The sequence below is a fragment of the Schistocerca gregaria genome, chromosome 4 (assembly GCF_023897955.1).
Source record: "Schistocerca gregaria isolate iqSchGreg1 chromosome 4, iqSchGreg1.2, whole genome shotgun sequence".
Taxonomy (NCBI): Eukaryota; Metazoa; Arthropoda; class Insecta; order Orthoptera; family Acrididae; genus Schistocerca; species Schistocerca gregaria.
The window spans coordinates 739,263,345-739,278,107 of NC_064923.1; the positions used below are offsets into that span (position 1 = coordinate 739,263,345).

General features: G+C 43.7%; 1 protein-coding gene across 1 annotated transcript in view; it reads right to left on the reverse strand.

The window, feature by feature from the left end:
- Window positions 1–13,180: 13,180 nt before the first annotated feature.
- Window positions 13,181–14,763, reverse strand: part of LOC126267897 (SKI/DACH domain-containing protein 1-like) — a 130,482-nt gene continuing 128,899 nt past the window's right edge. The window contains exon 7 of the mRNA XM_049973208.1: window positions 13,181–13,306. Coding sequence (XP_049829165.1) covers window positions 13,181–13,306 — 126 coding nt within the window. The remainder of the gene's footprint in view (window positions 13,307–14,763) is intronic.

Below are 14,763 nucleotides of genomic sequence, written 5' to 3' on the forward strand. Positions count from 1 at the left end.
GGTAAACTTCCTTCGGCCGCTTGCGACTGTGGCGCTGAAAGACAGACGGTCAAACACATCGTGCAGGAATGCCCACTAAGGGCATATGAGGGTGACCCACAGGATTTTCTAATGGAGACCCAAGAGGCAATCGACTATATATTATCTAAGCTGGACGTCTGCTTGTGATTGCTCTTCTGTGAGTGTAAATTTACAATTCGTGGTGTCCTTATATACAAACTTATTTATTGTTCTGCTTATACATATGTGATTTTTTTTTAAATCATGTGGTTTCTGCAATTTTTACTGTGATGTTATAAGCCATACGAAAATAAAATGTTCTACAAAAGTTAAGGGTAACTACATAAAGTAACACCACATAACGCCTACATGGCTGAAATGAATTAAAGTGTGCAGCATGTTGCCAGAGGTCTCCCAGTCGTACAAGAAAGCTGGACGTAACATGGTGGTTGGTAAACGGGGCTATAGTGCCAAATGGGGATAGCCGCGCAACACGGGAAGAAGACAATGTGTGTCAATCAGCGAGCGGGAACGGTGCATATGGTGGCGTTCGTCATTAAAACATGGTCCGTAGACATCTGGATGACAAGGGAGAGTCTGGAAGGAGGACAAAGTGGGAGGAGTAGCCCAGTAGTATGATATTGCTCTCAGCACTATTTCACATGCATGGGCAGCGTCCTGAACCACAGGCTGGTTGGTTGGTTGATTCGAAGGAGGGGACCAAACAGCGAGGTCATCGGTCCCATCGGATTAGCATGGGCAAAGAAGTCGGCTGAGCCTTTCGAAGGAACCATCCTGGCATTTGGCTGAAGTGATTCATGGAAATCACGGAGAACCTTACAGTATCTTAATGGAAATGGCAATGAATGCCACACAGTTCGTCGATTCAAAGTGGCCTAATGTGCAGGGAATGGCAATTGAATCTCATTGTAGACAAGTGTAATGTGCTGTGAATACATAGAAAGAAAAATCCTTTATCATTTAGCTACAATATAGCAGGTCAGCAACTGGAAGGTTACAGTACACTTGTTCGCCCACTGCTTGAATACTGCTGAGCAGTGTGGAATCCGTACCAGACAGGGTTGATAGAAGAGATAGAGAAGAACCAATGGAGAGCAGTGCACTTCGTTACAGGATCATTTAGTAATCGCGAAAGCATTACGGAGATGATGGATAAACTCCAGTGGAAGACTCTGCAAGAGAGATGCTCAGTAGTTCTGTACGAGCTTTGTTCAACTTTCGAGAACAGACTTTCACCGAGGAGTCAAGCAGTATATTGCTCCCTCCTACGTCTATCTCACGAAGAGACCACGAGGATAAAATCAGAGAAATTAGAGCCCACACAGAGGCATACTGACAATCTTTCTTTCCACAAACAATACGAGACTGGAATAGAAGGGAGAAGGTACCCTCCGCCACACACCGTCAGGTGGCTTGCGGAGTATGGATGTAGATGTAGATGTAGAATGTGGTTGCACAGATCCGGCAGACAGCCTCTTTCAATGTCGCCCACAAAAAGTAGTCAAAAGGAGGCAGATACGGTGAATACGGAGATCAGTCCATTCCTTTGTCAGTAAATTTGGATTATCTAATGTAGTGACTCTCCTGCCGAAGTATTAATCAAGAATGGGAAACGTCTGTTCTGGGCAATGTGGCTGGGCTCAAACTAGCATGAACCACTTGGTGCTCACTGTGTGACGTTAAATCGTTTCATAAGTGCGAGGTTATGTTCCCTAGTTATTAATTCTCGCATGGAAAAAGGGGCGGGGGGGAGGGGGGGATATCTCCAATGGATACCGTTGGTGCCGGCCGGAGTAGCTAGGTGATTCTAGGCGCTTCAGTCTGGAACCGCGCGACCGTTACGGTCGCAGGTTCGATTCCTGCCTCGGGCATGGATGTGTATGATGTCCTTAGGTTAGTTGTGTTTAGGTAGTTCTACGTTCTAGGCGACTGATGACCTCCGATGTAAAGTCCCATAGTGCTCAGAGCCATTTGAACCATTTGCATACCTCACGTTAAATAGTAACTTGGGGAGAATGGAGTGGTATACAAATAGAGATTATCGGTACCCCATACTCGCCAGTTCCGTTTATTGACAAATCCATTTGCGTTGCTTCGTCTGTGAACTAGCTGAGGTCAACATAATTTTTTTTAAACAACGTTTCCAGTTTTAACCTCTTAATAGAGTAAAGAGTAATGCTTTCTTCTTCACTGTTATTCTGGAGATGGTTACTGCACAGCTGAAACGTAATCTTATTGAAAGAACTTTGCAAACAAGAAAGTTAAATAAAGCATTATGTGATGTATATGAACTTCTTCATGCGAATTTCCTAAGTAAGTCAAGAAACTGCAGCGACATTTTCCGTTGGTCTGAAGGCAACATTCCCACAGCCACGCTGCCTATCGCCCGAATTTGGTGAAGAGATTGCAAATTGTTTTTGCTACGGGTATTTTGAAGAATTAAACGATGTCTGAAAACAGCCCTTTGTTGCCGTAATACTGTGTTACTGGCTGTAACATTACAGTACCAGACATACAAGTTGTTCAATGTAATACATGATTTCAATCTCTTCCTCAAGTACGCTAACCTTCTTTCACGTGTCAGAGGTGTAACTGATCAGTCTGGGCTTCAGTGCACTATTAATAAACAGAAGGTGTTGCGATTGCAGTGCCATCTATTAACAACTTTCGCAACTATCACTGTGAAACTTCATTATAGAAGTCTTTAAGTTTTTACATTTAACTTACTCATAGGAGCTTTCTTCTTGCAGTATATGGTGTCCAGTTTTCATGATTTGTGGTGTTGATCCTTATCAGCGATCGCGGAAGAATCAGTTTGCTTTTAGGGAGCTAAATTTAAACTCTCTGGCGTCCTCCTTTACTCGTTGCATTATAAGAAATTGTAGAAGACCAGTATGGCCATTTTTAAGTCCCATTCATAGTGTCAATTCATCTCTGTTCCTCTCATTGGGCGATGATCATTAGAAAAGTGCACGTATCGCTTCCAATAATAAATTTTCGTTTTAACTGAAAATCGTAAATTATTGTTCAACATTTGAACAACTCCCAAGTCGTCAGTGATAGTAAGTATTATTCAAAATGTTTTCTAATATCATGAGTAAAGATTTATTGTCGATGGAGTATTATAATGTGTGATGTCTTTAAATACCTATCTAGAATGGCCAGTAACTCAGATGTTATACGGTCATTTCTCATTCAGCGAAAATTCAAAATGGCTCTGAGCACTATGGGACTTAACTGCTGTGGTCATCAGTCCCCTAGAACTTAGAACTAATTAAACCTAACTAACCTAAGGACATCACACACATCCATGCCCGAGGCAGGATTCGAACCTGCGACCGTAGCAGTCGCGCGGTTCCGGACTGAGCGCCTAGAACCGCTAGACCACCGAGGCCGGCGCGAAAATTCACTCCTGGACTTCGTGATCTATTTCAAACATTATTTCCTTATTAGCTTACTATAAAAATAATTTGCATTTAAACAACCTGTCAGACATAACTAGTAAATATTATAACATTTATTCCGCTTCCAAATACTTTGCACATTGTAAATATCGCCCTACGACCGGATATATTGTAAGCTATTGATTATTATAGTTTTTCCTCAGCTTTCAAATACTTTGCACATTATAAGCATCGCCTTATGACAGGACATTTTACATGCTATTGTTTTTGTAACTAAAAGTGTGTGGATTCTTGTATACCAAGAACTTCATCTCAAACATAATTACGACTGGAAGACATACAAGAAAAGAGTGACACATCGAAAGCAGGAGAATTTTCGGCGGTTGAGAGTAGCTTAAAGTCAAAAAAATTGCGTATTCTCATACTGGCTTGCATGCTACCAAGCGCTCTCTTAGAACATCCCAAAGTTCAGCCTGGTAGATACATGCAAGGTTTATTGTAGAGCGCCGTTTCGCCCGCATATGCGTATCAGACATAAATTGTACATGTCTCTTCCTCCTTCCTCTGTCTGTCCTCGTCTTCCTGCCCCCGTCACTATGTGCAGGAGACGGAGTGTTTATTTATTCCTATACGTAATTGTAAATGAAATAATGTGAACCGTCTCCGCAGTGCCATATCGAGAAAATAGTGTTAGATTGACAGATAAAGTATCGATTTTGTAGTCGATAGTGCTACGCTGTTGAAAGCTTCCGAAGTTTTCCCACCTGTGTGGATTTTCCTCGCACTATATCGATTACTGGGATGCCTTGTCAGCGAGACGATGTTTGTATCCATGGTCCACTCAACACGTGTTTGTGAACAGACATTTGTTCTCTCCCTTGTCTGTCCATTTCTTCTTACCACCTCTGTTTTCCAACCTCCTCCTCCATCCTCTCTCTGCCGGTCTCCTCCTGCCCCTCTCCGTCTCTTCATCTTCTTCTCCCTTCCCCCACTCCCTCTACGTTCATCTCTCGCTCCCATCTCTCTATTTGTCCATCTCCGCTCCCTCCTTTCTCTGTTCATCTTTTCCTTTGTCACAATCCGTCTCCTCCTCCTCCATGCACATGTGTAGCCCGTGGCACGCAAGCCCATACTACCCACACAATATGCCTTTCATTTTCACCCATATCTGCTCTTCTTTCGGAGATGGGAGGTTCTAGCACTCACAGTGCTGATTCCGAGCTAGCAAGAAGGGTGTGTACCAAATTTGGTTGAAATCGATCAAGTGGTTTAGGAGGAGACGCTGGATATACAAGCACCCATACACCTTTATTATATACTGTGTGTTTCTGAAACAGACTTTGGGGGATTGTAGAGGGTATCTTGAGGAACAACTTGAGGATAGGAACCTGCGTCTGGAAACGACATCCAACGACGCTACAGAGTGTCGAAGTTATAGGTGTCAGTGCCTACCACTTGGCCACTCCTCCAGCAACAAACCTGACTTTGTACACTGATGGACTGTAGACATAACTTCTCGCAATGTTGTTTGTTATTCAACGATCGTGACTGATTGCCACGATCGTCAGTGGAGAAGATGGAGTTAGCTGCACCACAGAAAGGCGTTGTCTACTACAAATGTGATGCTGTGTTCCCTTGATGGATAACAGTTTCAGCAACTGTTTCCTTCTGCAGCTTATTTTTCTCCTGGAAACCTCTAAAATTCCAATTTTTCGGTAAACAGGGCAAAAATAAGCTGCAGATGGAAATCCTTGTCCAAAATTTTCATCCACCAAGACAACAAACCGTCACATTCATAGGAGACAAAGCATGTCTGTGCAGCAACTAGCTCCATATTCTCCACTGGCGATCGTGGCAGTCAGTCACAATCACTGGATCGCAAACAATGTGAGACGTTTCGCCTATTGTCTGTTAGTGTACAAAATTAAGTTTGCTGCCAACACAGGCGCCTATAAGGTATGTTGCGTCGAAGGATGTCGTTTCTGGACATGAATCCCTATCCTCGATTTGGTCCTCAAGACGCCCTCTACAACCCCACAAAGTTTATCACAACGTTTTTGAGACACCCTGTATATACTAGCCTTCACCCTACATCTTCGTGTGTGTATGTATTTTACTCATATATTGTACGTGTCTCCTCCTCCTCCTCTCTCTGTTCACATTTTCTTCCTCCCATCACTGTCCAACCAATCATTCCACCACTCTCTCTCCACCTCCTTCTCTCCATTCTCTCTGCTTGTCTATCCTCCCTTTCCTTCCCTTTATTCAACTCATCTGTCCAACTACTCCAACCATATCTTTGCCCCCTCCCTGTGATCATATACTCTGCCATTTCTCTCTCTCTGTCAATCTCCTCCTTCAACTACTTTTCCATCTGCACACAGCCCTTCTAAATCATCCATCCATCTCCTGCATCTGCCTCTCCATCTGCCCATCCCGCCTTCACTCTCTGTCTGTAATCCTCCTCCCTCTCGCTCTGGCTCTCTTCTCCTCCTCACCTGTCTCTGTTTATCTGCTCCTGTCTGCTCTTCCTATCTATCATTCCCTTCACATCTCTCTATCATCATCCTACCACCTCTATTGGTGCAACTCCACCTCCCCATCTTCTCTGTCTCTCCATCCCCTCCTCTCTCTCCCTCAGCTCCTCTTGTCTATTGCTCTGGCCAAATATTTCTCCACCATCCTCTTACTGTCTCCTGCTCTCCCTCTCTCTTTCCATCTCCTCATCCTCCACCCTGCCTGGTCATTTCTGCCTCAACCTTCTCTCTGTCCATCTCCTGCTTCCTCCTCCCCCTGTCCATCTCCTCCTTCCTCTTCACACTACCCGCCTTCTCCTTTCCTCCTTCCCCTATTCATTTTCCCCAACTCACTCTCCTCATCTGTCTCTTCTAAGCCCTGTCTCTGTCCCTACACACATTCCCTCTCTCTATCCATCCCTTGTTGCACACCTCTTTTCCCTATCTATGCCCTCTTACTGGCTTCTGTTTGTCCTATGCTGTATCCATTGCCAGCTTCTCCCAGTTGTGCCTCTCGACATGCATAGCACTTGAAAAACAGGCCAGTGAAGTTCCGACTCATATGTAATGGTGTGTGACCTACATTTTGTGGTTGGAAAAGTGTTACTTCCTCTTGACATATAGGCTACCCTGCAAAGCAGGTCGGTGAGTTGGGCTGATACTCCTCCAACATAGCATGCATCTCATGCAGGGCAGATGCATGACAGCAACTGGAGAAATGTATCTTACCCCTGACATGTAAGCTGCCCCACACACCACATGAATGAGACAGGCTGATACCAATCCCATAAAATATGCCTGTCATGCAGGGCAGCTTATATGGCAGGGACTGGAAAAACATTTTCCCCTTATCTCTTCTTGGAGCTAGGAGACACTACCACCCACAGTGCTGACCCATGTGAAGCTTGCTGTTTGTGTGACAAATTTGGTTGCAGTAAGTTCAGAGGTTTGGAAGGAGATGCTGGACATTTGTACAGACAAGCTGCACTGATTAATACTATTCATTTCCCAGCAGCTTCATCTGCATTCATGTTGGACACATACATTGCAAGCATCTCCTCCTCCTGCCACTCTGCATCAATCTCTTCCTAGATCAGTAGATATGACTCCATATTGGGCTCACAAGCATGCGATGGCAGCTGTTCAATGAAATGTAATAATTTTGTACCAACCGCTATTATCTGATATTGTTTTATTAGGCAACCAATTTCGACATTCCAGTCATCTTCAGGCCTGTTACATGAATGACACTAAGGGCCACAAGTGCATGTATAAGACAAGGAACCACATTTGTATCTTGTTCGGTAGAAAATAGAACATTCATGCAACAGGCCGAAAGATGATATGGTTGGAACATTGAAACTGTTTTCCTAACAAAAAAATATTAATATAATGCCTGTTGGTACAGTATTATTAGATTTCTTCCGAGCTCATTCTAACACCTTTAACTGTCAATCTTCTGCACCCCATTCTCTCTGACTCTTTATCTTATTCTGTCTCCATCTCCTCCATTCCCTTTCTCTAACCAAATGTTTCTCTCCTCTTCCTTTGTCCATATCCTGCTCCCCCTCCCTCTCAGTCCATCTCACCCTCCTTGCCCTGTCTGCTTCCTCCTCCATTCTATCACTATGTCCATCACCTCCTGTCTGCATCTCTCTATCCATTTCTTCCTGTCCTATCTCACTATCTGTCTCCTACTCCCTACCTGTGCATATTCATCTCCTCCTGTTCCCCTCACCCTACCCATCTATGCTCCCACAGCATATATGTGACACAGAGCACCCTATAAGTCAGAAATGTGAATGTTTTTTATTCCTGACATATTGACTGCCCTGCAAAGCAGATCAATAAGGCAGCTGATACTACTCCCACGCAATCTACCTGTTGTGCAGGTCATACTACATGGCAGAGACTGAAAACACAATTTTGCTGGCCTGCATCTCCACTCCTATGGGAGCTAGAAAGTTTTATCCCAACAGTACTGATACTTATGAGGCTTGATGATCGTGTACTAAATTTGTTTGAAATTAGTTCAGGGGCTTGTAAGCAGATGGTGGACATACGTACGTACATGCTGCTTCAGACATGCACCAGCTGAGTACCTCAGCTTTGCTGGCTACTTATGTATTTCACCTTGTGCATATCTCCTCACAACTTACTCCTCATCCACATGCCTCCTCACACACTTTTATCTTCGACTGTACACTCTTTCACTCTTCTAGCAGCATTTCCGCACTCACTTCCTTTTTCACAAGATTAGCACCATTCTCCAGCATGCCTCCTACAGTTCCCTTTCCTCCCCCTCCCTGTTAATTTCCTCATGTCCTCTCTCTCTGTGTCCCATCTCTCCCTACCTATACCCTCATGTCCTCTTTTCTCTGTCCATCTTCCCCTCTCCTTTACTGTCTGTCCACTCCTCCTATCATCACCCTGCCTGGTCATCTCTCCTCTCCACTCTCACTGTTTGCCCATCTCTTCCTCACCCCTCACAGCACTCACATCCTCCTCCCATCTGTGCCCACATCCTACTCGCCCTCCTCTATCCTCCTCCTATCTCTCTCTGTCCATCTAATTCTTCCACCTCAGTTCATCTCCCATTTCCCTTTCTCAGTGTCTACCCATCTCCTCCTTGTCCATCTCTTCCTGCCTTCCTTTCTCTGCCATCTGCTCCAGTATCATTGTCACCCTTCCCCCCTGCATGTGTGCCCTCTCCAAAAGATGTCAATGTAGTGTGCCGATACTACTCCCACAACAAGCCTGTGCTATGAAGACATGATTAGTATCGATAGTTTCTACACTAGGGAAACCTTTCGATTGTTGCTGGGAGACCAGAGGATACTTCGCCACGAGAGGGAGAGAGAGATAGGGAGAGAAAGTAAGTGAACAGCGGTGGATGGGAGATAAGCCTCTTCTTGGCTAGCTAAAAGGGGGCTAGTTTGCAGCAGTGGCAGTGGTAGATATGTGTAGATTTCGGACGTCGGAATGATTCACATTGACCAATTATCGCTGGAAGGTGGCCCCATCACGTGTGGAATGTTACTGGCACATACACTCCAGTTTGGAAATTCACTGTCAACTGCGCCTGCTTGGAACTGTTGCCTGCACATATTGCATGGTATGCTGGGATATCTTGGTAACAAGCATTAAAGTGTGTGCTCTGTTGCGGCCTCCCTGTTGGCTCTGCTCCTACTTTATATATGTGCCACTACTCTGGTCTGATGTAGTGCACTAAAGGAGGCTCTCTTTGGTGTTTTGATACTAACACTGGCTAATTTGTTATCCAGCAGCCACATTCTGTGCAACATGGCTGCCTTGCGTTGAACATAAGATGCACGATCTATTGCATTGTTTTGCTGGTTACAGGTGCTACACACACCTCCTACTAACCGTGGACCTTGCTGTTGGAGAGGTGGCTGGAGAGCCTCAGCGATACAGGTAGCTGTAACGTAGGTGCAACTGCATTGGAGGGGTATCTGTTGAGAGCCCAGACAAATGTGTGGCTCCTGAAGAGGGGCAACAGCTTTTTCAGTAGTTGCAGGGGCAGGAGTCTGGATGACTGATTGATCTGGCCTTGTAACATCGACAAAAACGGCCTTGCTCTGCTGCTATTACGAAGAGCTGAAAGCAAGGGGAAACTAAAGCTGCAACTTTTTCCCAGAGCATGCAGCTCTACTGTATGGTTAAATGATGACGGAATCTTCGTGGGTAAAATATTTCTGCCGTACAATATTCGCCTATGCAGATCTAGGGCGGGAACTATTCAGGAATATGTTGTCATTAGGAAAAACAAAACGGTCGCTCTACATACCGGAGTGTGGAATGTTAGATCCCTTAGTTGTGCAGCAGGGAAATGGATAGGTTGAAGGTAGATAGAGTGGGAGCTAGTGAAGTTCGGTGGCAGCAGGAACGGACTTCTGGTCAGATGAATAAAAAAAAAAAAAAAAAAAAAAAAAAAAAAACAGTTCTGGGCGCTTTCGCGTATATCCCGCCTTAAACTGTTTGACTGTTCCAAGTATTGCGGAACTTAATTATCTATTTTGTGAACTTGAGACTCCAAACTAATTTCATTGGTCAAGCAATTTCATTTGTTTGTTTTTGGACATTTTTGCGCTATTCATACTCGCAGGAACTAGAGAAGTGTTGAAATGTCTTTATCAATAAATATGTGTGATTGCGACTACTTGCCTAATTTTATGGATGTCTCCGTAGAAGGGGAGCACCAAGTTCCTTCGGAATAACTATTAGTGAATTAAGGAAATTGCCTACCATCTTACTGAGTAATACCATCCACCCCATCACTTCATTAAAAAAAAAAAAAGATAATCAGTTAAAAATGGTATTACGGGTTTATGAAAGCTCATCCCACTTTGTCCTCGATAGTTTCTAAAGCAATATTGATGGCACAAAGGAAGGGATTTAACAGAGGGCGTGCTAATGAGATTTTTGATAAATATGAGTAAATAGTAGATGAACCTTAATTTACTTCTGATCAAATACATGAAATTATCCGCATTTCGCAAATTGTTTAATGTTATTGCCCGAAAAGGCAAACTCCAAGGAGGCGCAATTACAGGCGGAGAAAGCAGTCTTACGACATGTTTATGTGTAATGAACACAGCAGGCGAATTCATACCTGTGATGATAATATTTAAGCACAGCAGAAAGAATTACGTTATAATAAAGGGAGCTCCATCAAATATAGCATTCGGACGCCCGTCAAATGAATGTAAAATAGAAGAACTGTTTGTCCGATTTTTAGAACATTTCATAAAACGTGCAAAAATAGAGAAAAGGAGAAAAATGTTGTGATTTTGTTGGATGGACATAGCACACAGACGACAAATTTAGAGGCATTTCAGCTGGCTTGTAATCATGGTAGACTCGAGCTATCATTTACTGCTCACACAACTCATCCTCTACTGCCATTGGACAGAATGTTCTTTAAAAAAATGAATAACAGCTATGATTAAACGATATCTCCGTGGCTGTATTCAGATTCTGGCAGTGTCATAAAACTAACCGACATGGATAACCCCTCGGTAATGCATACCCCAGATCAGTCTGTATAGACATAGCCCAAATGGTTTTAAGGCAACAGACTTGCGGCCATGTGACAGAAATGTCGGCAAAGGAAACGACTTTGTAGCTGCTGCTGTAGATATTCGTACAATGAAGGCTTTCACGACCGGATGTTTCAGCTGCCGAGAATTCTTCCGGGTTGTATGGCTGTGGTCGAGGGAACTCTTCTATCCCTGACGTTTCATCCAAAGCTACGTTGGACATCTTCGGAGGTGCTCCTGGTTGTGCTGAGTCTTGCCGACTGACGAGTCGAACGTCGAAGAACGGCCTAAATACTGTGGAAAGTGGGCGTGGTCTGGATTTCACGTGATAGCAGAGATAAACCTTGTCAAGGATAAAATACAACTATCGATCATAGTACGTCAAAGATAAAAACTTGTCATCGATTCTGTAGTGCCACTGTACATATATCACTGAGATTCATAGCTTCTTCTTTTCTGTTAAAATTATCACCATGTTTATATGGCTTCTCTATGTAGCCTTCAGTTTCCGAAAATTTCATTACGTGATCACCCGACTGAAGAGCATGTCCCGCCACGGCTGAATTGTCTGTTTTCCCTAGTCTACAAAGACTTTTATGTTCCTTCCACCGTTTATTCACACTTCTCTTTGTAGTTCCAATGTAGGCCCTACCACAGGTACACGGAATCTTGTATACACCACTAGCAGACAGAGGGGGACGTTTATCCTTAACGGTACGAAGTGCTTGGCCTATTTTCTTAGTTGGTCTGAAAATCGGTCGAACGTCATGCTTCCTTAAAATCTTGTCCATTTGATCAGTTACTTTTTTTGATGAAGGGTAGAGAAACCGTGTTCTTCCATCGCTGTGTCCTATCGTTGTCCTTAGGTCTCCTGTTATGCGCTTACAAAACCATTTTTATTTCGTTACTAGAGTACCCATTTTCTTAAAAGCCTGCTTTAGATGTTTTAACTCGGAGTCCAGGTATTCCAGCGCAAAAATCATTTTAGGTCTGTCCACTAGACTGTTAATTACACCTGTTTTCTGTTGTGGATGATGACTGGAATCCTTATGCAAGTATCTGTCGATATGTGTAGCTTTCCGAAAGACTTTATGTTTCAAGCTGCCATCAGTCTGTCTCATAACGAAGACATCCAAGAAGGATGTTCCATTGTCTTTCTCCATTTCCATGGTAAACTAGATTTCAGGATTTATTCTATTTAAATAACAAAAGAATTCCTCTAAAGCTTTTTTTGCCATGTGAGCAAACCACAAATGTATCATCCAACATAGCTTTGGACGAAAAGTCAGGGATAGAAGAGTTCCATGGACCACGGCCATACAACCCGGAAGAATTCTCGGCAGCTGTAGATATTGTACATCGATCAGGCCAAGAAACGGTTGATGGAACTCAAGCAAAAACGCGAAAATCTGGAAAGTAGCCTAACGTAAAATATCCCTCAATAATCGGTGTGGACCCTCTACCGTGTCTCTTGAATGTGGACCCGGAAACAAAATTGCAGCAGCTGTTTATCTCCTATACCGCGTAAAACCACAGTTACTGAGGAAAAATACGAAACGAACGAAATCAGCAAAAGAATTAACATCAACTCCTTGGAGAATAGAAGCCAAAAAAGGCAAATAAAAAGAAGAAAAATGTGCACAAATAAATAAGAAAGAGACAGATAGATAACAACTTAGTATAAAAAATAAAGCGCAGAATGATGTGGTTATGTCAACTGTGTAAGGAAAATCGAGAAGGAAGTACGATTCAGTGTATGATATGTAAAAGTAGGGTAGCTACATCGCCTATGCACTCATGTGGAAAGTAAAATTAAGAAATATTTCTGCGATATTTATGTTCAAACTAACTATCGATGGTGCCGATTAGGAAAGCAGATGCTTTAATAATAACGAAGGCACAGATATGAAATATATTAAAAACCCATTTTGAGAAAAGATATTGGTATTTCTGTGGAAGCTGGCTGAGACAAATAGTGTTATTTAAATTACGCTACCAAATGTATCAATTATCCCTTAAGGGTTACGACTTGAGCAACCTTGCCCTACCTTTCTGTTTCCAGGGCTACGTGTATAAGATTCTTCACGGAGTATGACAGCGGCAGGCTCAACCTGAAATTGTCCAGAGTGAAATACCACCTGCTGGTACTACAAGTCACAAACAGCGAAGAGGTGACCGCTTAGGAGGAAGTGGGCGTGTCCCGGAAGTGGCGCCGGGCCGCCCCGCCCCCTGCCCACAGCCGGGACCCACGTGCAGCGCAGCCGCCGGACACGCCCACAGCTAAGCCGGGGTCGACTGCTGGAGGCTGTACGCGCCCCTTACCGGCAGGCTGAGGGCTCTCAACTGGAAAGTTGTCCAGCGGCGGCAGAGCGGCTTCTTCGGCACATCTGCTTCTAGAAGCTCATGTAGTGACCTCAACCGCAATGCCCTCGTGGTATTATTATTGTTATGGTTGCACAACAAGCAACTATCACATGCTTCTTTTGACTTCAGCAAAGCCTTTGACATTGATGACTTTGACATTTTACCTCCCAGATTTAGCAACCTAAGTTTCTCGCCAAGAGTAGTGCCGTGATTTCACTCATACCTGACGGTTCGCCAGCAATACCTGACGTCCGGAAACATTAAGTAAAAATGGAGGCAAGTGGTATGATGTGTCCCCCAGGGGTCAGTATTACGTCCTATAACTTGTTCAAAGTACGTAAATGATTTTTTTCATTAGTTTTTTCCTACTGCAGATACCACATGTACGTTGATGACCTCAATTCATATCAAAGAGCAAAGCCAATAAATCTGAAGACAGCTGTCGAGAATTCCAATGTCGATCTGTTTACATTATCAAAATGGGCGCAGAATGTAGCGTTAAACCTCGACCCATCCGAAACGAAAGAGGTACTGGTTGGTCATTCTAGACTCATTCTCCCGAAAAATCGGGAATCCCTACTATCTTTAACCATAGCTGGGACAAATATCACCTTCTCTCCAACCGCAAAGAGTCTAGGAGTCATAACAGATGAAAATCTAAATTGGACTGAGCATGTAACTGCACCGTGCAAGGAGGCATCAGCACCTCTCCGTGCGCTACAAAAATATAAAAAACCTTTTACCCCTTGACCTGAAAACAAACTCGTACGAACAGTTAAACTTCCAATTATTGATAGTACTGATGTTTCCAGCAAGGTCTTTCTCAGGAAAGCTCGTGACACCTGGAACGGGTTATGAAAGCCCGTGTTTGTTATATCAGTGATGTCCTATTCTTTGATCAAATTTCAGCATCATATGCACAGCGATCCTGGCTGCGTGCAAACAAGCACAGAGATTTCCACACCCTCTGCCTTCCCTACTGCCTTAACAATGAACACCGTCCCTCATCTCTCCTCGATTTAACACAGTTGTCGCAGAACAGTCTCGGGAACATCCGTTCACATTATAGAAAAATCATGAACCCCAGTGTGGAATAATCTCCTGCTTTACAGTAGGGAACGGAATAACATCTCCAGCTTCAGAAGACGATTAATGACATATCTGCTAAAGAAACAGTAATGATTATGATTGCCCGTATACGGACTCCTTACTCTGATAAATCTCTCTTTCCAACCTGATCTAACCCATTACCGAGTATTCTTGTTGTTGTTGTTGTGGTCTTCAGTCCTAAGACTGGTTTGATGCAGCTCTCCATGCTACTCTATCCTCTGCAAGCTTCTTCATCTCCCAGTACCTACTGCAACCTACATCCTTCTGAATCTGCTTAGTGTATTCACC